Source organism: Nyctereutes procyonoides, unplaced genomic scaffold (genome assembly GCF_905146905.1).
Source record: "Nyctereutes procyonoides isolate TBG_1078 unplaced genomic scaffold, NYPRO_anot_genome, whole genome shotgun sequence".
NCBI lineage: Eukaryota > Metazoa > Chordata > Mammalia > Carnivora > Canidae > Nyctereutes > Nyctereutes procyonoides.
In genome coordinates, this window is record NW_026575040.1 from 22417951 (window position 1) to 22443249 (window position 25299).

A 25299-nucleotide genomic window follows, 5' to 3' on the forward strand; every position below is an offset into this window, starting at 1 on the left:
CCTTAACGTTGCCTTTTCTTCCCAGCCTTCAATTCAGTAAATGATACCACCATGCATTTACCCACTCAGGTACTCAAACCAACCTTGGAGTCATACTTGATTCCTTAGAGGCTGTGACCAACAGCCACCAAAATATACTGAATTTGTCAATCTCTCTCCATTGCTAGCCCTATACACATACTGCTAATATTTCTTAGCTGGATACTTGGTTCCTTTTTTTTTTTAATTTTTTTTATTATTATTTATTTATGATAGAGAGAGAGGCAGAGACACAGGCAGAGGGAGAAGCAGGCTCCATGCACCGGGAGCCTGATGTGGGATTCGATCCCGGGTCTCCAGGATCGCGCCCTGGGCCAAAGGCAGGCGCTAAACCGCTGCGCCACCCAGGGATCCCTGGATACTTGGTTCCTAACATCACTTTCCACTCCTGTTACCTTGTCTGTGTTATGCTCCCATCCATCCCCCTGCCTTACTGTTTCTATTCTTATCACTTAAAAATGTCCCAACCTTCTTTCTGCCTGTGTATTTATTTCCTTTTTTTTATAATAAATTTATTTTTTATTGGTGTTCAATTTACCAACATACAGAATAACACCCAGTGCTCATCCCGTCAAGTGCCCCCCTCAGTGCCCGTCACCCATTCACCCCCACCCCCCGCCCCATATATTTCTTTTCCATTAGACATTTCCCCTGATTTCATAGCTTGCTTGACTCTAATTCATTCTGATCTCAGCTCAACTTTTAGCTTACTTAGAGGAAGACCTAATTCATTATTGTATCCCTAGCAGTTTATACATACTGAAATGCTTATTGAACGAAGTGAAACGGAATACTGACTTGAGCTGGACGTGTAATTGGGAAACCAAGTTAAGGACTGGATGCAGGGAAAGAATGTGTTTCTAACTCTGCAAGCCTTTCCTTCACTGAGGTAGGTCTTCATACTCTGTTTCTCTGAATGAGGAAGTGTCAAAGAACTTTGCTTTCAGGGATCCCTGGGTGGTGCAGCGGTTTGGCGCCTGCCTTTGGCCCAGGGCGCGATCCTGGAGACCCAGGATCGAATCCCACGTCGGGCTCCGGGTGCATGGAGCCTGCTTCTCCCTCTGCCTGTGTCTCTGCCTCTCTCTCTCTGTGACTATCATAAATAAAAAAAAAAAAAAAAAAAGACTCACGTTGCCGCTTCCCTCGCGTCAACGCCAGGATGAAGCCGATCCTGCTGCAGGGCCATGAACGATCCATTACGCAGATTAAGTACAACCGCGAGGGAGACCTCCTCTTCACGGTGGCCAAGGACCCTATTGTCAAAGTGTGGTACTCCGTGAATGGTGAGAGGCTGGGCACTTACATGGGCCATAGTGGAGCTGTGTGGTGTGTAGACGCTGACTGGGATACCAAACATGTCCTTACCGGCTCAGCTGATAATAGCTGTTGTCTCTGGGACTGTGAAACAGGGAAGCAGCTGGCCCTACTCAAGACCAATTCAGCTGTCCGGACGTGTGGCTTTGATTTTGGGGGCAACATCATCATGTTCTCCACAGACAAACAGATGGGCTACCAGTGCTTTGTGAGCTTCTTTGACCTGCGGGATCCAAGCCAAATTGACAACAATGAGCCCTACATGAAGATCCCTTGCAACGACTCCAAGATCACCAGTGCTGTTTGGGGACCCCTGGGGGAGTGCATCATCGCGGGTCATGAAGGCGGGGAGCTCAACCAGTATAGTGCCAAGTCTGGAGAAGTACTGGTGAATGTTAAGGAGCACTCCCGGCAGATCAATGATATCCAGTTATCCAGGGACATGACCATATTTGTCACTGCTTCCAAGGACAACACAGCTAAGCTCTTTGACTCCACAACTCTTGAACATCAGAAGACTTTCCGGACAGAACGTCCAGTTAGCTCAGCTGCCCTCTCTCCCAACTATGACCATGTGGTGCTGGGTGGTGGTCAGGAAGCCATGGATGTAACCACCACCTCCACCAGGATTGGCAAGTTTGAAGCCAGGTTTTTCCACTTGGCCTTTGAAGAAGAGTTTGGAAGAGTCAAGGGTCACTTCGGACCCATCAACAGCGTTGCCTTCCATCCGGATGGCAAGAGCTATAGCAGCAGCGGTGAAGATGGTTATGTCCGCATCCACTACTTCGACCCACAGTACTTTGAATTTGAGTTTGAGGCTTAAGAAGCTTGGATCTCCATCAGGACCAGGGGAAATTTCTGGGCCAGGGCTCACAAAGTTTTGGACTCTGAGAAGTAAATTAGTTTGGAAATAAAAAATAAATAAATAAATAAATAAATAAATAAATAAATAAATAAATAAATAAATGAAAGAAAAGAAAAACCAGTATTGAACTTTAAAAAAAAAAAGAACTTTGCTTTCATAAACCTTGCTGGTATACCTGATTTTCCATAGCAGGGATGGATTAAGTGTTCATTGCTTCTCTGCTCTTGCTTGTGATCATAACCTTGCAAGCATTCTCCATGCGATATCCAAGATTTTTTACTGCCTTACTACCAATAACAGGCTGATCAGTGTATTGTAGACTCTTGTCATTGTAAACTCACATACAAGCTAATGTTTCCAGTGGAACATTTTTGTCTACAGATAGAAAATTGCAAGGGTTGAAACCTTTGAAAACGCAAGGATTAAGGCACTTGCCCCCCTGCACAATAGAAAGTCCACAAATTTTTGACTCCAAAACGTAACTACTAATTACAGTAGTTTTTTAAAGATTTATTTGACAGAGAGCGAGCGCCGGAGGAGGGGCAGAGGGAGAGAGAATCCTGAAGCAGAGCCGGAAGCCCAATGCAGAGCTCCATCCCAGGACTCTGAGACCATGACCTAGCCAACCCAAAATCAAGAGCAGGCTGCACAACTGACTGAGCCACCCAGGTGCCCCAAGTTAAGCCTACTTTTGACTGGAAACCTTACTGATAACAGTTGACTAACATTTTGTATGTTACATGTATTACATACTGTATTCTTTTTTTTTTTTAAGATTTTTATTTATTTATTCATTCATAAGAGACAGAGTGAGAGAGAGAGGCAGAGACACAGGCAGAGGGAGAAGCAGGCTCCATGCAGGGAGCCTGATGTGGGAGTGGATCCCGGGACTCCAGGATCAGGCCCTAGGCTGAAGGCGGTGCTAAACCGCTGAGCCACATGGGCTGCCCCATACTGTATTCTTAAAGTGAAGGGAAAGAAAATGTTATTAAAATCATAAGGAAAATGCATTTACAGTACTGTTTTGAAAAAAGTTCACATGTATATAAGTGAACCTGTGCAGTTCAAACCTGTATTCAAGGGTAAGGGTTACTACAGAAATGATCACTTAGAGCAGCCATATTTTTTGATTTAAGGATAAAGATCAAAGGGGGACACACCAGTGGGCAGCTTTCTGCCAAACTACGTTTGTTAGAGAACACAAGGGGTGCGGGGTGGCGCAGTCAGTTAAGCATCTGACTTCAACCCAGATGGTGCTCTCAGAGTCCTGGGACCAACCTCCGCCTGCCCCCTGCCCTGTAGACTCTGCATCTGGCATACAGTGTGCTTGAGGTTCTCTTTCTCCTACTCTGCCCAATCCCCACTCATACAATCTCAAATAAGTAAAATCTTTAAAAATATAGAACACACACTTTTCCTGTTTTCAGTTATTCTCAACCACTTTAATATCAATATTATGAGAATCCCCAATTACTGTGAATGTTCTTGCTAAAAGAAGACAAGTTATTGGGGGGCCTGGGTGACTTAGTTGGTTCAGCATCTGCCTTCAGCTCGGGTCATGATCTCAGGTCCTGGGATTAAACCCTGCATCGGGTTCTGTGCTCTGGGGGGCAGGGGGGAGCCTGCTTATCCCTCTGCCTCTGCCTGCAGCTCTGCCTGCTTGTGCACTCATGCATGTGCGTTCTCTTTCTGTCTCTGTTTCTCGCTTTGTCAAATAACAATAAAAATCTTTAAAAAGACAAAATATTAGCTTTTCTTTTAAATTGACAATTACTATATCTGTCTTGTAAGACATGTCTTGGAATACCTGTATGTAACTTAGGTCTATGGCTCAAGTATTTGCCAGTTGGGGTAATTTAAGATGGTCATATGTAGTATTATTCCTGCCACATTATTTTCTCATATGTTAGGTTTACATGTAAACTTTTAAAGAGCTATTCACTGTAATTGTTTCATATCTTGTAACTCCTCTGTTTTGTTACAACATTGCCAGCTAATGATAGGAATTCATGTTTCCAAAGGAAGTGTCAGAAGCAAAGAGGAAAAAGTTCCGATAAAAGGAAGAGAAAGTGTGGACTACAGCAGAGCAATGAGAAGAATGGGACCTGAGGAAAGCCTGCTAGATTTGGATTTTTGTATCCCTGGTCATGTAACAACAGTTTCAATAGAGAAGTTATGTGTGGAGGCTCCTTGTATGGAGCATGCTTCTCTCTTTGCCTGTGTCTCTGCCTCTGTGTATGTCTCTCATGAATAAATAAATAAAATCTTAAAAAAAAAAAAAGGTATGTGTGTGTGGGGTATAGGGCTGAGGAACAGAAGAGCAATGATAACCAAAGATGAAGTAGTGGTAAGGGTGTGGTTTTTTTGAGAGACGGTGAGGCACATGAATGATAGTACAGTTTTTGGGTTTGTATTTATTTATTTATTTATTATTTTTATTTATTTATTTATTTTTGGGGGGTTTGCTTTTAAATGTAGGAAAGATTTGAGTTTGGTTGGAGGCAAAACAAAAAGTAGAGAAGAAAAACCAAAGATGTGCAGGAGACAAAAAGGCAAGAACTAGGATGGAGAGGATGTATGAAGACCTGTCATTTTCAGAGTCAAAGAATGAAGGACTAAAGTTCAGGAGGAGAAAGGGACATGAGAGGGGAGAGCTCCGAATGACCTTAGTCCTATTTCAAAAGAAGTGGTGAGGTCTTTTTTCTGGAGGGTATAAGAGAAGAGGATGTAACTTTGAGATCCAGAAGGGTCTTTACAACTTCGTAAAAGCATGTATCTACATTAACAGAGATCTAGAAAGGATCTAGAAATTTAAAAGTGGTTTCATTGGGATCATTGCTTCAATCTGAAACTTCTTTAAGAACCAAATGGAGGTTCCACACAAATCTTAAAATAATTTGTTCTAACTCTCTGAAGAAAGTCCATGGTATCTTGATAGGGATTGCATTAAACGTGTAAATTGCCCTGGGTAACATTGACATTTTCTCAATATTAATTCTGCCAGAATAGACCCCGAATAGCCAGGGGAATTTTAAAAAAGAAAACATATCTGGGGGTATCACAATGCCGGATTTCAGGTTGTACTACAAAGCTGTGGTCATCAAGACAGTGTGGTACTGGCACAAAAACAGACAAACACACAGATCAATGGAACAGAATAGAGAACCCAGAAGTGGACCCTGAACTTTATGGTCAACTAATAATACTCGATAAAGGAGGAAAGACGATCCATTGGAAGAAACACAGTCTCTTCAATAAATGGTGCTGGGAAAATTGGACATCCACATGCAGAAGAATGAAACTAGTCCATTCTCTTACCCCATACACAAAGATAAACTCAAAATGGATGAAAGATCTAAATGGGAGACAAGATTCCATCAAAATCCTAGAGGAGAACACAGGCAACACCCTTTTTGAACTCGGCCACAGTAACTTCTTGCAAGATACATCCACGAAGGCAAAAGAATCAAAAGCAAAAATGAACTATTGGGACTTCATCAAGATAAGAAGATTTTACACAGCAAAGGATACAGTCAACAAAACTAAAAGACAACCTACAGAATGGGAGAAGATATTTGCAAATGACGTATCAGATAAAGGGCTAGTTTCCAAGATCTATAAAGAACTTATTAAACTCAACAGCAAACAAACAATCCAATCATGAAATGGGCAAAAGACATGAAGAGAAATCTCACAGAGGAAGACATAGACATGGCCAACATGCACATGAGAAAATGCTCTGCAGCACTTGCCATCAGGGAAATACAAATCAAAACCACAATGAGATACCACCTCACACCAGTGAGAATGGGGAAAATTAACAAGGCAGGAAACCACAAATGTTGGAGAGGATGCGGAGAAAGGGGAACCCTCTTACACTGTTGGTGGGAATGTGAACTGGTGCAGCCACTCTGGAAAACTGTGTGGAGGTTCCTCAAAGAGTTAAAAATAGACCTGCCCTGTGACCCAGCAATTGCACTGTTAGGGATTTACCTCAATGATACAGATGCAATGAAACGCCAGGACACCTGCATCCCGATGTTTATAGCAGCAATGGCCACAATATCCAAACTGTGGAAGGTGCCTCGGTGTCCATCGAAAGATGAATGGATAAAGAAGATGTGGTTTATGTATACAATGGAATATTACTCAGCCATTAGAAATGACAAATACCCACCATTGGCTTCGACGTGGATGGAACTGGAGGGTATTATGCTGAGTGAAGTAAGTCAATCGGAGAAGGACAAACATTATATGTTCTCATTCATTTGGGGAATATAAATAACAGTGAAAGGGAATAGAAGGGAAGGGAGAAGAAATGTGTGGGAAATATCAGAAAGGGAGACGGAACATAAAGACTCCTAACTCTGGGAAACGAACTAGGGGTGGTGGAAGGGGAGGAGGGTGGGGGGTGGGGGTGAATGTGTGATGGGCACTGGGGGGGGCACTTGACAGGATGAGCACTGGGTGTTATTCTGTATGTTGGTAAACTGAACACCAATAAAAAATAAATTTATTAAAAAAAAAAAAAGAACCAAATGGAGGGACTCCTGGGTGGCTCAGCAATTGAGCATCTACATGATCCCAGGGTCCAAGGATAGAGTCCAGACCTAATCACCTTCCAAAAGCCCCACCTCCTACTATGTTATCTTAGGAGTTAGGATTTCAACAGATGGATTAGGCTGGGGTGAGGGGGTGGAGATGGGGGCATAGTGAGATGGGGGCCCACCCGGGCCGCCCCTACAAGTGTATTTAAAGAACAAAGGAAGCTCACATGGGCTAGGTAGCTCACCCCAAGTGAGAACTGGGGTTAGGCAACCCAGGTGGCTCAGCGGTTTAGCGCTGCCTTGGGCCCAGGGCGAGATCCTGGAGACCGGAGATCGAGTCCCACGTCAGGTTCCCTGCATGGAGCCTGCTTCTCCCCCTGCCTGTGTTTCTGCCTCTCTCTCTCTCTGTGTTCATCATGAATGAATAAATCTTAAAAAAAAAAAAAAAAAAAGAACTGGGGTTAAGAATCAAAGTCATTTGAATCTAAGTCATTTTCACCAATGAGGACCTTCCACCACTACCCATGGAAAGTAGGTGTGTATCTGGTTGGTGGAGGTACAGGATCAGAGTGGCTAGTAAGGCCTTAAAATCAAGTAATTCAGGAAGAACAGGGCAATATGAAGCAGGTGAGTGCTATGGACATGAGCAGAAAACATTTCAAGATGCAGAATCAACTGATGGGGGACTCAGGTACCAAACAACCAGGCATAGGGATGCAAAAGCTGCCCAAATAGCTGGTGGTCAGGACAGAGGCAGAAGACTGGGAACAAAGAGCCAGAGATTACATTGATATTTTAGGACACACAAGATTAGAATCTAGAATTAGAGTAATAGGTACCGGGAATAAAAATAATTGTACTTTTTGAGTTAAGTACTATACTTTTAATCTTCCTTGCCCTGGGAGCCTTAAAATGTGGCTAGGCCTAAATTCACAGGTGGGTGGGAGCTAGAAAAACTGGCTGGAGTTATTGAAGCAAAGGAGTGGGGAGCCAGTAGTTCCTGATGCCTGCCTTCTATCTTTTGAAAGTCTTGTAGGTCAGGCTTATGCTATCCTTTTTTTTTTTTTTTAAATATTTATTTATTTGAGAGAGAGAAGCAGAGAGGGGAAGAAGGAGAGAAACTTTAGTAGAATCTGCACTCAGCACAGAGCGTGATGTGGACCTTGATCTAAAAACCCAGAGATCATGACCTGAGCCTAAAGAGTTAGACGCTTACCTGCCTGGGCCACCCAGGTGCCCCAGTCTTTATCTAGTCTTAACTTTTCCCTTTTCTGCTTCATAGCCTAGTTTCCTTTATACATCCTTTGATAATAAATGACCTCCCATACATATCATTATTTAGAGATTTCAGTGAGCTATTTAGGATTCTTCCCCACCCACTCAAACATCACTCTTGCCCAGTGTCTTATTCTCTGAAACACTAAATATTAGCATATGTAAATTCAACTAGTTAACCGATAACATAGTGCTTTGCCTCTGTCTCTAGAATTGGGCCAATCTTAAAGAATTAAGATGGTTTCTACGACCATGCAGACCATGCTGCATGGACTGCCCCTTCCCCTCCTCCTGCAGCTACTCACTACAGTGAGCTCTCCCAGGTCAAGGACTATATTTCATTCATTTCTATCTTTATTATATTAAGTGCTGGCACCTAATAGTCCCTCCATAAAATTATTTTTTCAATTTGAATAAAGCAATGACCACCCTACTAAAATTGCTGGTCTTGGGACACCTGGGTGGCTCAGCGGTTGAGCATCTGCCTTCGACTCAGGGTGTAATCCTGGGATCGAGTCCCACATCAGGCTCCCTGCATGGAGCCTACTTCTCCCTCTGCCTGTGTCTCTGCCTCTCTCTGTCTCTCATGAATAAATAAAATCTTAAAAATAAAATTGCTGGCCTCCCACATTCTGTCTTCTCTGTTTAGTTTTTGTCCATTGCATACAGTTATGGATTGAATTGTGTCCCCCCTCTCCATCCCCAAAAGATGCATCAGTTCTTCCGACCCCCAGTACCTGTGAATGAGACCTTAATTAGAAATAGGGTCTTTGGAGATGATCATGTGAAGATGAGGTCATTAGGGTGGGCCCTAACCCAACATGAATGAGTCCTTATAAAAGCGTGAAATTTAGACACAGATACATATGCACACAGGAAGAATGCCATGGGAAGATGAAGACTGAGATTGGGATGAGCAGCAGAATCCAATGAATGCCAAAGACTGTTAGCAAACCACTAGGATGTAGGAGAGAGGCCTGGAAGAGAGTCTCCCTCCCAGCTTCCAGAAGGAACCAACACTGCCAACACTTTGATCTGACATTTTGCACCTCCAGATCATACAGCACATTACAGTTTAAGCCATAGTTTGTGGTACCTTATTATGGCAGCCCCAGCAAATAAATACTTGCCCTCTTTACCTTCTACCTTTATAACTGTCTCCCTGATTAGAACGATTTTAACAAAGGTCTGTTGGTGCAGAATTCTCTTGGTCTCAGCTTCTCCTTGATGATAAGAATATTAATTTTCTTCTGGTATAAGGAGGACATCTTTCTTTCTTTTTTTTTTTTTTTTTAGGAGGACATCTTTCATATAGGATTTTCGTTTCCTGCTTTTAAGAAAAAGGAAAATTAGGGTATTTTTTTCCCCCTCTTGTATTTGCTGTTTTTCAAGTCCTCTGAACTCTATGCCAAAGCAGCATACCCTCCGGTGTATGCCCTGGAATCCTTCATCAGCATTTCCCAACAGTCCTGAGAGGTATTATCTGAGGGTGAGAAAGCAGTGGTTACCCCCTTACACAAGGCATGAAGAAATTATAAGGGGTAGAATTCAGGTCTTCTAAATCTCAGTCCAGTGTCTTTTTGTTTTACAGGTCATAGCTGCCCCATTTTTCCTTTTAATGTCTGGATAAAGAATGAGTGGGACCCCGAAACATGAAAGAGATGTGACTGTAGAATTGGAAGGAACAGAGAATTCTGTGGGTCTTTGGACTCTGTAGCCATTACTTATGGCCTCTCTGAGGGGATTGTGGGCAGTGAGCAAGGAAGGATAGGCTTGAGTTTCAGGAAGTAAGGACTGATACCAAGTGCCCCCCACCCCCCACAGCAATGGTCTTCCTTTACATACATGTACAGGACACACACACACACACAACCAAGGGGCCAGCCTTGAGACATGGTCTAGATAGAAACCATCCCAGATTGCCAGAACAGGCAGTTAGGAGTTCAAAGAAATGAGAAAGAGGAGAACACTAAAAAGAGGCTGGAATAAAACAAATATGAGATTAGTTAACCAGGAGTGAAAGTGTGGGTGGGTGCTGAGCAGGTGGAGGGTGAAGAGAGTATGAGGACCGGGTGGAAAGACCACATTTTGTGCTTGATGTGCAAGGATAATGGTCAGCAAGATTGAATGCTAGCTACTTCTGAGACTCCTTTGACACTTCCTTTTCTTTCAAGATTTTGAAAGAGTGAGCATGAGTTGGGGGTGGGGGACAGGGAGAGGGAGAGGGAGTAGACTGGGGCTTAGCAGGCAGCCCAACTAGGGGTTCCATCCCAGGACTCTGAGATCATGACCAGAGTATAAGGCAGATGCTTAGCCGACTGAGCCTCAGGCGTCCCCCACCTTTGACCTTTGGATACAGAATTAATTTTTTTTTGATACAAAGTTAATTTGCAGTACGGACTTTTCCACAAAAGTCTCCCACAATTTTCAGGTAGCCTCCAGATAGCTTTTAGTGGCATCATGAAACTGATAATCACTAGGGCAAACAGGTGGAAGAAGAGGACTGAGGCAGAAGAGTAGTGGTACCTCTGCAAATACATAGGCCTAGGAGAGGTGGGCGCCTGGGCTACCCCCTGGGGGCATCTTGTTTTAAAAAACGATACCCAGGCAGCTGTCTAGGTGTTCAGGATGACCTTGGTGATCTTCTGTGGCAGATTACTGGTCCTCACTCTCCTGGAGTTCTAGGTTGTTCTATGAAGTACTAGACTTCGAGGAAGCCTAAACTTCGAGGAAGCCTCCTCCCAGATCCTTTCCCTAGAAGCGCTTGGAAGGGGGGCACCTGGGTGGCTCAGGGGTTGAGTGTCTGCCTCTGGCCGAGGTTGTGATGCCGGGGTCCTGGGATGAGTCCTGCATCAGGCTCCTTGCAGGAAGCCTGCTTCTCCCTCTGCCTAGGTCTCTGCCTAGGTCTCTGCCTCTCTCTGATTCTCATGAACAAATAAATACAATCTTAAAAAAAAAAAAAAGAAAAAAGAAAAAAGAAAAATGCTTGGAAGGATAGGAAAACAGCTAGAGACTGTTTACCTGGACACACGCAGTGACACCAACTATCGCCGCCCCTCTCGGTGGCCGGGGCGTTCTGCACGGTCCGGACCCGCTTAGGGGAGAGGGGCGACCCCGGGGCGACGCGTCCCCGGGGCGGGGCGGGGTAGGGCGGGGTGGGGCGGGCGGGCTTCTGGGAGGAGGCGGCGGCCGCGCAGTCTGGCAGGCCGGGGATGCTCGCAGCCGGAGGCAGCCCGGAGCAGCCGCGGGGGCAGCGCAGGAGCGCAGCCTCCTCCCGCTCCCACAATGCACAGGGCGGCGGCGGCGGCGGCATCGGCGGCGGCATCGGCGGCATCGGCGGCCGCGCAGGGGGCTGCGGCGGCGGCGACCCCGAGGACCCCGAGGAGCCCGAGCACGCGGAGCGCGTGCACCTGCTGGCGGCGAGCCCGGGCGTGATGGGCAGGGCCCCGCGCGCCGCCCGCGCCTGAGGCGCCCCGCCCCGCCCCGCCCCGCCCGCCCCGGCCCCGCTCGCTGCCGCCGGCTGCCGGGCGCTTCCTAGTCGGCGCGGGCGGCCGCCCAGGCGAGGTGCGGCCTCCGCTCGGGCGGGGGGCTCGCGCCGGGGCCCCGCCATGGCCGCGTCCGAGCTCTACACAAAGGTGAGGGGGCCGCGGGCGGGGCGGCTGCACCCCCGCGCCCCGCGCGCGCCCCAGGACCCCGGGCCCTGCCGCGCAGCCGCCTTCCCCTGGGGCGCGGGGCGCGGGGCGCGGGGCGCGGGGAGGCCGGCCGAGGGCGCCTGGGTCGCGAGGGCCCTGCCGGCCCGCCGGCTTTGGGAGGAATCCTGGCTGCGGGCGGGGCTGCGTCCCGGCGACCTCAGATGGGCCCTCCCGCGGGGACGGCGCTCAAAATAAGGTCTGGCGCTGGGCTGCGGCGCCGTCCCCCCGGCCGGCCTCCCCGCCAGCCCGCAGCCCGCAGCCCTGCACTCGCGCGCCCGCCGAGTCTCACCTTGAGCGGCCGGCTTCCCGGGGGGGGGGGGCGGGGGGGGCGGGGGGCACGGGCCGGGGGTCGGTTCCCTCGTCCCCGGGAGTTCGCTACCTGCGTGCAACCCCTAGAGCCCTGTTAGGCTCCATGCCTGCAGCATCCGCCGGGGCGAGCCGCCTCCTTCAGGATTCCGTTCAAGGGAAGCGTCCTTTCTCTCCTGTACCGACGTCAGTATTTTCTGAATGGCATATTTTGGAGAACCGTCCGAAAACGTGTCTCCGGCCGCGTTGTGATGCTTTGTGAACGTGTTGTAGCCATGGCATTTTATTATACTGTACCTCCAGCGTACGTAGGTGTTTAGCCAACTATTAATTTCCTTTCGTTCCACTTAACAGAATTGGCTTAGCTCTTCAAGTGCGTATGGGCAGCAGAATCTCCATTTAGCGTCTTCAGAATCATGGTTTCCAAATGTGACCCTAAATTGCTGCATGGTTGGACCCACCGTCAGAGAAAAAGATATGGATTTCTAGCCCAGGTGCCTTTTTTCCCTTACTGTGTGACCTTGGGCAAGTCACTTAACTTCTTCTTTAGTTGTCTCCTATCTGCAAGTGGAGTTAATTATACCCGCTCTGCATCTCTTACAAGGCTGTTTGTTGTGAGGATCAAATCCAGGAATAGATGGGAAAGCTTTTGTAACCTGTGAATTTCTCAAGAAATAGGTATATGATTAGTTTATTCAACCATGAGAAGAGGAGTTTGCATATAACATTCCCAAGGACCCCTTTCTTTCCAGCCATAGATTTAAAGACTGCACTGTTAGAATTTCTCTTTAAACCTGGTAATTTTCTTAGGCGTTGTTGGTCTCTAATATATGAATGAATGCAATTGGAAACTGATTTGGTTACTCTATTAATAAACATTGATAGAGTGCCAACTATGTGCCAGGCACTGCTCTAACTCATTTAATCCTCATAATGAACACGTGGAGTAGGTACTCTAAGAAACACTTTCCCATGATGAGATACAGGTCTGTAAACATTCTTTACTTACTTTGTATAGCCCTCCACTCTTCACTGTGCAGCTTGAGGAGTCCATCCCTGAGCTACCTAATTGTAGGCTGCTCAACTAAAGACTGGATGATAAATTGCTCTTGGTCTGGGTCAGCTTTTTTTCCTCCCAAGATAATTTTTTTTTTTTTTAGAAAAAACTTTAAAAATATTGTGATTTTTAAATTGCAGGGTTTTGGGTTTTGTTCATAGCTTCATCATATACTCTTAAAATTCACCTTCTGTCATTGTGAAAACAGACTAGTTTAGACATGAAGAGTGAGTTGAGCTTAAATTGCCTTCTAAATATATTTATGTCTAAGTGTAATCTGGTCACTTGGCTAGTTGCTGACTAATTCTTTTTGTCAATGGGCCTTAGCTTAATGGTGGGCCAAAATATTTATTGAACAACCTCCCAGGTACAGGTACTGTGCTTAATATTGAGAGGTTCTCTCTCTCTCCCTCTCTTTTAAAGATTTATTTATTTATTCATGAGAGACAGAGAGAGAGGCAGAGACATAGGCAGAGGGAGAGACAGGCTCTTCGCAGGAGCCTGATGCAGGACTTGATCCCGGAACCCCAGGATCACGCCCTGAGCCAAAGGCAGACACGCTCAACTGCTGAGCCACCCAGGTGTACCAATATTGAGAGGTTCTAACAATGAACGAGACACCATAGCCCTTTCCCTCAAAGGGCTCACAGTCTGTTTCTTATATTCTTGACCTACTTTAAATATCTAGGAGCATAAATAACCTGTTGTTACCTCCACAGCAGGCAGACAGCTGGTGTGTTATTTATAAGTAGAAATTAGGAAATGGGTCGGGACATGGGGAAGGTTGGAATGATTCTAGAGATAAAAGCTTGGGTAGTGATTATTAGAGGAAGAGGGAAATCATTAGAAATTAAAACACTGGATAAACAGAAGAATTTTTTCCTCACAGAGGATTACAGGGAAGGAAATTCTGGAGTAGATTACAAGGAAAGATGTGTTAGTGACATGTCATAATTATGGTATTCAACAAAGTGGTTAAATCTGAAAAGTGCCCTTTAAAAAAATGTCATTCAGAGTTTAAAGGCAGATTTTGATGTGTGATATAGATTACCTTCCATTAAGGTGAAAGGAAAGAGACCCTTCAGTTTATTCTTTGTATCTAAAATGATAATGGTTTTGTCACAGAAATTTACCAGGGCTGCCATTTTGTAAGGTTTTCCCACAATATAAACATTTTAAGTGCAATACCTAGGTTCCTAGGATATAACATTTCTGGAAACTAACATTTTGGTTGAAATATGTTTGTTGGTTTTAAAAATAAAGGCTTTGTTGGGATGTAATTTACATACTGTGTCATTCCCAATTTAAAGTTTACAATTCAGTGGTTTTTAGTATATTCACAGAGTTGTGGGTCAGTTTGTTTTTAGAGCCACCTGGCTTGTTCCAAAAAGAATTGAAGATGCCTATGATATCTCATTGCTTCTGATTTTGAAAACATTTGCTAGTCTTGACTTGCCAGTGGATATGTGAATCATAATGTCACCATAGATGCTTTCAGTAACTTCAAAGGATTCAGCATTTGTGGAGCAGAGTTTATTAATTAGGCCTAGATGGATCACTAGCAGCAATAAAATGGCATGGTAGTCCTCGCATGAGCTTCCCAAAGGCAGAGAACACTGTAAATGCTGTAGAATGGTCAAGGTTCCCTGAAGTTGTTTAATTAAGAGTCCCATTGTGTATCAGGATGCTGAGTTTTGTAACTATAAAAACTTCTAAAAGCCCTGCTCAAGAAGCCATGTACACTTTCTTAGGTGAGACAGCAATTTAGGCCAATAGGTGATAGGTCTGTAATCTTCCTTTCCTACTATATTCCTTCCTACCTACTGAAGCCATATGGCCTAGATTCTTTTTCCGGGATAGTTCCTGTTTTTTGTTCTATGCCTCTTCCCCTTTACCATCAATCCTGGAAATTATAACATTTTGGTGTTGAAATTACATTTTTCAGACTACTTTCAACATCTGAAAACAGGACGGTAACCTCATCCCTGGTCATGTGCCTTATTTGGGGTTTAGCAAGTATATTTGATTTCCACAAGTATCCCGTCACATCCCTTCCATCTATATTTCCTCCTGATGTCCTGAACAGTCTGTCTCCTGTAAATAATGGTCTGGGATGATTAGTCTACTTGCAGGAAAGAAGCAGGGTATAAAGAAGTGGTTAAACAAGTAAGCACATTTTCAGGCATGTTGAACAGGATGAGTAATAGATTGGGGAGCTGGGAGCCAAGGGAAGCCAAAGAAACTGTTGCAGGAAACAAAATGGTGAAATGATGTAGGTCAGGGAGACTGAGGCACAGGCAGATGATGTGGGAAAGAGGACAAACTCAAGAGACAGGTCTCTGTGATAGATTAGATATAGGGTGGGATGGAGAGGGAACAGTGTAAGTTAACAGCAGTAGCTCTAGCTTTGGAAACTAAGTTAATTCCCATTATATCATGAATTTACAGACTCTGTGGAACTTGTAAGCTACTCAGAAATACTTCTTCAGACTGCTTGAGCAAAGCGGAAAGCTCATGATTTCCTCTTGAAATTTGTTAACTGTTTCTTGAAGTGTGAAGGTCTGGTGTATTGCCCAGTGGCTAAAAAAGTACAGAGAGGTTCCAATTTTAATGAGAGTTGCCACTGCCAGATAAACAGTTTAAATCTTCATGGTGCTTTTAGCTGTTCAAAGTCGGGAACTCTGGAGCAGGGTCTGTGAGTGGGGTTCCTGGATTTAACTGCAACGTCCAAACGGTTGGACACAGGAAGTGTGGGAGAGGAGAGGTAAACCCTCTTACCTTACATCTTCTCTCAGAAGGTAATTTAGCTTGTTTTTAACTTTATAATGGATTTTTGCCTCCATTGGAAGAATCTAGAGGCACATTACCCATTGGGAGGATAGACTTTGATCTATTGTCTCTACTTCAGGCAATTCCTAGTGAAGTATAAGGAATTGTCAGAAGTAGAAACTCCTGGAAGATCTATGGAATAAGGCCTGACCCTGGGTAAAAACATCATGTGGGCAACCACACTCCTCCCATTTCATCCCCTACTGGCATGTCTTCTCACAGCGTCTTCTCAGACTTTTTGCATTTGTCTCCCTGGGGAGTTCCTCTTCTTTCCTTCTAGCTCCATCTCTCTCTCTCTGATCGACTTAGGTAAAATTTATATGTAAAAAAATTCACTCATCTTAAGTATACAGTTTAGTGAGTTTTGACAAATACTTTCTGTCATGTAATTACTACCACAAACAAGATATAGAACATTTTCATCGTCCTCAGGAGTTTTTCATGCTAAGCTTCTTCTCTTCTGCAGTTTATTTTTTGTAGCTAAAATGATAATTTAAAAAATAAATGCCAGTTTACTAGAGTTGTGCTTGCTCACTGGGACAGCAGAAAGAGTTGTTTGTTTTCAAAATGTATAGTATGGTTTCACTTTAGCCCAAGCAATAGAGATACTTGATATAGAGGACTGAGCTGGGGTGTTTCTCCTGTGGATTTCTTTTTTTCTGTTTTTGTTTTTTAAGATTTTATTTTTTTATTCATGAGAGATACACAGAGAGTTAGAGACTTAGGCAGAGGGAGAAGCAGGCTCCCTGTGGGTAGCCTGATGCAGAACTGGATTCCATGACCCTGGGATCATGACCTGAGCCAAATGTAGATGCTCAACCACTGAGCCACCCAGGTGTCCCCTGTTTTTGTTTTTGTTTTTTAAGATTTTATTTATTGAGAGAGAGAGAGAACGAGAGGGGGAAGGGTAGAGGGGGGAAGCAGACCCCCTTCCTTGTCCCCACTGAGCAGAGGGCTCCATGTGGGGCTATATCCCAGGATCTTGGGATCATAATGGAAGCTGAAGGCAGCAGCTTAACCGTCTGAGCCACCATGTGCCCCTCCTGTGGAGTTTCATTCACAGTAGGAGGTGAGAGTAGATGGCAGAGGAATTTAGGTGGTTTATTTAATTTTTCCTTCACATACTTACCCTTTACCTTTGTTGATGCTGTCTGCTTTTGATGCCTTGGGTCCTTAGGTCCTTAGTGCGCTAAAATCCCCTTTGATCAATTTTGCTTTTTTTTTTTTTTTTAAAGATTTTATTCATTTAGCGGGACAGGATCCCATGACCCCAGGATCATTACCTGAGCCAAAGGCAGGTGCTCAACCACTGAGCCACTCAGACATCCCTCAATTTTGCTTTTTTTTTTTTTTTTTTAAGATTTTATTTATTTATTCATGAGAGACAGAGAGAGGCAGAGACACAGGCAGAGGGAGAAGCAGGCTCTATGCAGGGAGCCTGATGTGGGACTCGATCTGGGGCTCTAGGATCATGCCCTGAGCCAAAGGCAGATGCTTAATCACTGAGCCACCCTGGCGTCACTCAATTTTGCTTTTTAACAGTTGTCCTGTTCCATCTACCTTGGTTGTAATGTCAGTCTGGGTTTGTGGTAATAACAGATTTTGAAATTGCAGAAACATCCCTGGCTTCTTCATGCCTTGGACCTTCTCCATTTCGCTTCTAAGCCCTCCTCAGATGGAAGTCCCCTAAACCAGTAGCCATCAGCATTAAACATCTCCTTGTACAACAGAGGCTTTTTGCCAATTGTGGAACTTAGGGATGGTGTGATGATGTTTTGGTTTCAAAATAATGGCTCCAAACGTGGTTGTAATTAAGGGAGAAGTACATTATCCCCTTCTAAGTGTTCATGAGGACCATCTGTCTACATCCTTTGGCCTGATGTGCTGTTGTAGCCAAAAACATGAGCACAATGCTGAACTGGAGAGAGATTGGATGCTGAAAAGACAAGTTTTATCTCCCTCTAGTCACTCATACAAACCTTGCATTTTCCAGTGGCCAGCCTCTCGTCTGCTGTCCTGCTCGCTGTTCCCTTGCGGGCTATTCCACACCAACTGCCTCATGGCAGACAGCCTCTCCTTTGCTATCCTGCCTCCACCTCCCTTGCAGTGTAGTCAATAAACTATCTCCTTTAAAAACTAAACAAAACAAAACAAAAAACAACTTGCATTTTCCTGGCCAGGAATCCTGTATGTGTGGTTGGGGTTTCTACTTCTTGACAAAAATGCACTGAAACTAGAGGAATTTCAGACTGGGAGAAATAGAATGATTGTGGCAGTGAAGCAGGTAGTAAAGAAGATAGAAAGGACTCTAATTTAGAAAGGTGAAGGTGGAAAATGGTGAAGTATTTAACATCAAGAATAACAGAAGTGTGTAATATCAAATCTCAGTTTAGTAGGGGTACTCGTTAGATCTTGGCATGAATGTGTCATTTAAAATGAATTTCTACTTTAAACATTACATATTTACATTTATAAAACGTATTACCTCAAGTTGTGATGACAGCTAAGATGTACTGTAAATAAAAGGGGTCTGGATAATTTATGCACCGTGGTTCTGAGATACCGACTTAACAAATATCTCTTTGACAGTGTTAAACAGTTTACCAGCCAGAGCTGTTTTTGTTGGAGGTTACAGAAACACAACTCAAAACTAAAAAGGATTTTATTTGCTCCTGTGACCTGAATGTCCAGGTTTATGGATTCAAGGCTAGAATGTGGTCTCTGTCACTGGCTTTCATGTCAGATTGTGCTGTCTGCCATTGGTTTCGTCCACATGACAGCTCTTTTCATGGTGAAAAACATGGTCAGTGGCACCTGCAGACCACATGATCTTCTAGCTCTGGGCCTGGAGGAAGAGAGTCTGGTAAAAGAATTCTGGTTGCCCTTGCTATGGGTCATGTGCCCTCGCCTTTCACTGTGCTGTGTAGGCAGTCAATTCATGCTCATCTCAGAGACCAGGCAGAGGCAGGACATCATGATTGATAGTTCTCAGACCTGGTGTGGTGGCTGAAAGCTGTTGCTGATTGGAAAGAATAGTCAATATCCACCATGAATGAGTTACCCAAAGTGACAAAGCGATTGAATTCCTCCTCTCCTCTTCTGATCTTTAAGCAGAAGAATAGGAAGATTTTTGCATGATCAGAAGGTTATTGGATATATTTCCCTTAGAGAATCATTTTGAATTAAAAAAATAAAAATAAAAAGAGCCGTGGAGAATCCATTTAAGCAAATGTTACTGAAATCATATCAGAGATTGAAGATTTGAAAAATATTTTTTCATTTAGTCTTAATCAGGGGGTTATGAACCCTATGTCACCTTTCCTTTGGAACTTTTTCAGCTGTATTTCCCTAGTGCCTTATTTCCCCTCATTTTCTTCATATTTTTGCTTGAATATATTATTCTCTTCCCCCATTTTTTTATAAGGTGATTTTCTCTCTCTTTTTAAAAAAGATTTATTTATTTATTCATTCAGAGAGAGCTAGAGAGAGGCAGAGACACAGGCAGAGCGAGAAGCAGGCCCCACACAGGAAGCCCGATGCGGGACTCGATCCCGGGTCTCCAGGATCACACCCCAGGCTGCAGGTGGCACCAAACCGCTGCGCCACTGGGGCTGCCCTCTTCCCCCATTTTCATTAGAAGTTATAAAATTTATTATTCCCATTTGATTCATTTCCAGTTCTCTTTTTTCCCTGCTCTCCTGCCTTCCACCTGTCATCTACTTCTTGACACCCTTACTGCTTTATTTCATCTACTCACCCTAATGCTCTTTTGTGCTTTATTATAACCAAATATACTCGTATGCACACACACCTAAAGTGCGATAAAATAAATTCTTATTAAGTGAATTGTTACTCAGTGACGACTTAGAATGAGGAGGGAACTTCATTTCCTCAGATCCTTGTACTTAGGCTGTGTTACCATTCCCTGAATCCGACATCACAATAGGAAGTAATTTCTCATGAGTTTACATAAATTATTTTCTGTGCAGGGGGGTATTTATATGTTTTAAGCAAGTAAACATTTTTGTGTTAGACTACTTTTTACTCTAGACTAGACTAATTAGAACTTAATTTTTCATTTTACCATACTGGAGTATAAACAGCAAGCTATTTCTTTAAGGATAAGGATCCGACCTCACTTTACAATATTTTTGTGGCAATACTTAAAAAACTTTTACCCAGAATTGGTCTCTGCATGCTCACGCTGAGAAAAACCTCACTTCTAGTTTGACAAGCATCATGCTGACACAGGAAGCAGAAGTCCCAGAGATGATTTTCACAAAATCAGGACATACATATTTTGATGAGGAATTTGGTTCAAAACCTGGATTAATCATATATCAATTCAGAATATATCTATTATTACATAGATCTCTCTCTATGTATATATGTATCTTATTATAGAAGTGAAAAGTTAAACCCACTAGAGTTAATATTTTATTTTATTTTATTTTTTAAAGATTTTATTTATTCATGAGAGACACACACACAGAGAGGCTGAGACACAGGCAGAGGGAGAAGCAGGCTCCATGCAAGGAGCCTGATGTGGGACTTGATCCCGGGTCCCCAGGATCACACCCTGGGCTGCAGGCGGTGCTAAACCGCTTTGCCACCGGGGCTGCCCCTAATATTATATTTTAACCCACTCTTCCTGTTTATACTAATTTTTTTCATCTTAGACCAAGATTTCTCAACTTCTACACTACTGCCATAGTGCAGATAGATAATCCTTGCTTTCTGTGGGCTTGTCCTGTGTATTGTAGGATTTTTAGCCAAATCCCTAACCTTTATCTGCTAGATCCAGTAATATCCCTTATCCCCACACCAATCATAGTGTCTACAGACATTGCCAAATATCCCCTGGGGGGCCAAATCCCTCTCCCCTCTGTCCCCACTTGAGAGCCTCTGCCCTAGACCTTAAGGCTTAGACTAGCGTAAGAAAAAGTGGGAAAGAGTTAAAAACAGAGGCAGAAATTTATTGGAAAAACTTTTAAAAAATAACTTTTTTTAATTAATTTTTTATTGGTGTTCAATTTACCAACATACAGAATAACACCCAGTGCTCATCCTGTCAAGTGTCCCCCTCAGTGCCTGTCACCCATTCACCCCCACCCCCCGCCCTCCTCCCCTTACACCACCCTTAGTTCGTTTCCCAGAGTTAGGAGTCTTTATGTTCTGTGTCCCTTTCTGATATTTCCCACACATTTCTTCTCCCTTCCCTTATATTCCCTTTCACTATTATTCATATTCCCCAAATGACTGAGAACATACAATGTTTGTCCTTCTCCGATTGACTTACTTCACTCAGCATAATACCCTCCAGTAAAAAATAACTTTTAAGTAATTTTTTTTCTGTTTATAGAAATTATACATCTCAAAGAATTTGGAAAATACAGAAACATATAAAGGAAGAAAATGAAAACTAAACTAATACTACCCAGAGATAATAATTGTTAATTATAGTTCACTTCCTTACGTTTCTCATTTATATTCATATGGTAATTTTTATGATTTTTAAAACTTAATATGTATTGTGAGAATATACATTCATTCATTCATTCATTCATTCATTCATTTATGAGAGACATATTGAGGCACAGACACAGGCAGAGAGAAAAGCAGGCTCCATGCAGGGAGCCCGAAGTGGGACTTGATCCTGGGACTCCGGGAGTACACCCTGAGCCAAAGGCAGATGCTCAACCGCTGAGCCACCCAGGCATCCCAATTAATTTAATTTAATTTATTAATTTTTTAAAGAAGATTTTATTTATTCATTTGAGAGACAGAGAATGAGCAGGGGGAAGGGCGGAGGGAGAAGCAGATTCCCACTGAGCAGGGAGCCCAATGCTGAAGGCAGATGCTTAAGCAACTGAGCCACTCAGGTGCCCCTGTGAGAATTTTTATGTTATTAAATATAAACTTTTTATATTATTTTCAGTGTCTAGATAATAATCCATCATCTGGATCTTCCACTTACTGCTGGGCATTTTCACTATTATAAGATAGGTAGTATGGTGAATATCTTTGAACATAAATCTTTGAATTAGTCAATTTTACATTCCGAGTCTTCCTGAGAAGTGTTGTCATTTGCATTGATGCAGGGTAGGGTATTCACATTTATTTCATTTTAAAAATAGCATTTTTTAATGTACATTGCTTCAGGGCTACAATGACCAGATGTCCCGCGTATGTGAGATGCTTTCTGCCATCCAGTGTCTTTATTTTGTTTTGAGAAATCCTCTTAGATAGAAATATATGAATTTGTTTCAAAAACCTAGCCTTTTGAAAATCTAAACTATTTCCTTTTCCTGACCATTTTCCTCATTGTTACTTATTCATTGTTTCTCCTTGATTTTGGGGGAATGTGGGCCAGACAGAATTATTGAATTAGAAAGAATTAAACAAACGAACAAACCATAAAGCTATTGTTTTAAGAGTATAAATAATATAATTTTAATTTAAAAATCACCTGAGGTAGTACCTGGGTGGCTCAGTAAGTTAAGGGTCTGCCTTTGGTCCAGGTCATGATCCCAGGGTCCGCATAGGGCTCCCTGCTCAGTGGGGACTCCTTCTAACCCTCCCCATGCTCATGCTTGTTTGTGTGCACTCTCTCTCTGAAATAAAGAAAATCTTAAAAAAAGGAATTTCACACACAAAATAGAAAATTACCTAAAAATATGATATCATTTTATTATAGACAAGATATCCTCCTAATTAGAAGAAATTACTGTTTGTCCGGAGTGGTCAGAGTTTGTTTTCAGTGGTTAGTCAACAACCTGAGAGACCTTCAGCATCAATTACCTGCCTTAAAACAGGTAGAATGGAGCAAAATATACCCCATGTTAAAGATAGCATCCTGGAATGGAATCTTTATGGCACTCAGAAGGTATTTGGAGGTTTGTGAGGCCTATGGGTCATTGCTGTGTACAGCAGCCTTGCTGGAGGACTAAGTAGCCACAAATGTTGAAAGTTGATTGTGTGGAAACTTAGATATTGAAGCCATAGGAAACCAAGTAGAAGCCCTAGCCTCATTGGAAGTTTCTTTGCTTTCTTCCTCCATGAAACCTTGATTTTTACCTTCTTTAGTTGTCATTTTTTTTCTTCTAAAAACTGGGACTTGTTTAGTTGTCATTTGTTTTCTTCTAAAAACCGGGCCTCCATAAATGCATGACTTCATGGCAGTATAATTATCAAATAATAATGGTTAATATTTACTGAGGTCTTACTATTTACTAGACACTATTTCAAGAACTTGGTTACAGCTGTTTCCTTCCTTGGCTTCCACCTCTCTCAATGCCTGAAAGAGAGGCAGTGTATCACAGCAGTCAAGCATGGACTCTGGTTTGAATCCTGGATTCACTATTGACTTTCTGTGTGAACTTGACCAAACTACTTAACTTCCCTGTGCCTCAATTTCCTCATTTTTTAATGGGGAAAATAATACCTACCTCCAGTGGTTTTAATAATAATTAAATTTTTTGATATAGATAAAAATGCTTAGAATGGCAACTGATACATAACACAGCTTAACTGTTGTCTCTTATTATTGTTGCTATTTGGTTGTAGCTATCATTCTCCTTTCTCTCTGGCTATTTTGTCTTCTTCATAAACTTAGCCACCTACTATAACTTCCTGGATATTGGCGCTCCTAGGCTCTGTCCTTAACCTACACTCCCTCTCGCTGTGGCCTGATCCGCTCCTGAAGAGTTAGGTATGAACCTGTGCTGATGACTTCCAAATCCCTGTTTGTAACCTATTTGCTGTCCTTGCAAAAAAGCTGCCTATGGACATCTTTATAGGTACCTCAAACCTGGCATATTCAACATTGAACTTGTCATCTCTCCCCTTCCTCTTCATTCCATCTTACCCTACTTCTTTGTGTCTTTCCTAGCTATAGGATGGGATAATAGTAATATCGACTTCATTGAGTTAAGAGGATTAAGTGACATAGTTCATGCATAGCACTTTGCTTAATGTCTGATACATATTTGAGAAATCTTAGCCACTGTAATTGTTATTATTTGTGTTCTCTGTCTGGTAAACGGTGTCAACATCCATCCATGTACCCAAACTCAAAACTTAGAAATTATTTTGATTTACCCCCTCTTTAAGCCTACCACCGCAATCACTTACCATTTCTTGGTACTATCCTTACTTTGTTTGAACCCTTATTATTTCTTGGTTCCTGTAACAGCATCCTAAGCAATTTTTGGCCTTACCTCCTGTAATCTGTTTTTTGTTCTGCCACCAGAGTGATCTTTATGTAATGAACGTATCTGATCACGCCACTCTCTGACTTGAAATTCCTCAGTGATTCTCTATAGGATATTGTCTTGAGAATAAATATGTTAGTGTGGTGCTTTCCAAACTTTGGTGTCCTTCTGAAATCGCCTAGAAATGTTGTTAAAATGGAGATTCTGATGTAGGTCTTTGGTGGGGCCCGAAGACTTTCTAACAATTCCTAGGTGACACCGGTGCTGCTGGATTGAGGACCACACCTTGAGTAGTGAGGCCATGATACACTGGGCTTTTCCTGATCTACGTTCACCCTGGGCCTGCCTCCTATCTCATTTTCCTTCCTCGCATTCAGATCTTTGGTTTAAGTCAAGAGCTCTCCAGGTTGCCTTCTTCCTGCTTTGCAGCATTCCCCTTGCCTGGCTTTCTCCACTGTTCATGAATTATGTCTTTCAGATCTTAGTCTGTCTAAGATATTCCTGTGTGTTCTTATATAACACTTTGTCCACATCCGTCCTGACACAACAGTGCATTGCAGTTGGTTATCTCCCCAGCAAAGGGGAAGTATCACATTTGTTTTGTTTTAATAACAACTGTATTGAGATACCATTTACGTGCATTACAGTTCATTCATTTAAAGTATGTAATTCAGTGGTTTTCATGTTTTTTTGACCTAGCATCTAGACTAGTATTTAGTACATAATAAATAACACCTCCATGGCTGACTGAATGAATGAACTAGGTGGTGTTAAAGTACCATTGGAAAATTTTCTCCAGATCTTCCTCTGCATATCTGTAATTTTTGGCTTTAACATTTCAGCATTCAGATTATCTTACTATTTGTCAGTAGTTCTTCATGAGCTTTCTTCTTTCATCTCCCTTTTTGGTACCAGGATGGGAACCATTTTATTCTTCTCTTGGTCAGCTTTAATGCATCATTATAGATCACTTTCCTGAATTCTCCAGTGCTTCCAGTTCTCTTTTTCAACTTAGGCTGTAATGAGCAGTCTTAACCCTAAACACAGATCTTAACATGCTGCTCTCCAGCTGAAAAACCTCTGGCTGGTCCCCAGCCCCTCCTCCTCTGTTCTATTTATCTACTGTGGAATCATCTCATTCCTTATCTTGACATTTAAGACT

The 25299-nt window shown here is 43.1% G+C and overlaps 2 protein-coding genes across 5 annotated transcripts in view; both read left to right on the forward strand.

Annotated features, from left to right (window-relative positions):
• The first annotated feature begins 1169 nt into the window (after nt 1–1169).
• On the forward strand, nt 1170–2269 carry LOC129506349 (eukaryotic translation initiation factor 3 subunit I-like). The gene has a single exon (XM_055320012.1). It carries the CDS (start codon nt 1199–1201, stop codon nt 2174–2176), a length of 978 nt encoding a protein of 325 aa, XP_055175987.1. The 5' UTR covers nt 1170–1198; the 3' UTR covers nt 2177–2269.
• Nucleotides 2270–11546: 9277 nt separating this feature from the next.
• Nucleotides 11547–25299, forward strand: part of MYO5A (myosin VA) — a 193629-nt gene continuing 179876 nt past the window's right edge. For all 4 annotated transcript variants that reach the window (XM_055319733.1, XM_055319734.1, XM_055319735.1 and 1 more), the window contains exon 1: nt 11547–11675. In XM_055319733.1, coding sequence (XP_055175708.1) covers nt 11649–11675 — 27 coding nt within the window. In that variant the 5' untranslated portion in view covers nt 11547–11648. The remainder of the gene's footprint in view (nt 11676–25299) is intronic.

Bases quoted from the DNA above. Each gene is read 5' to 3' on its own strand.
- LOC129506349 (XM_055320012.1), top strand. From the start codon at position 1,199: ATGAAGCCGATCCTGCTGCAGGGCCATGAACGATCCATTACGCAGATT.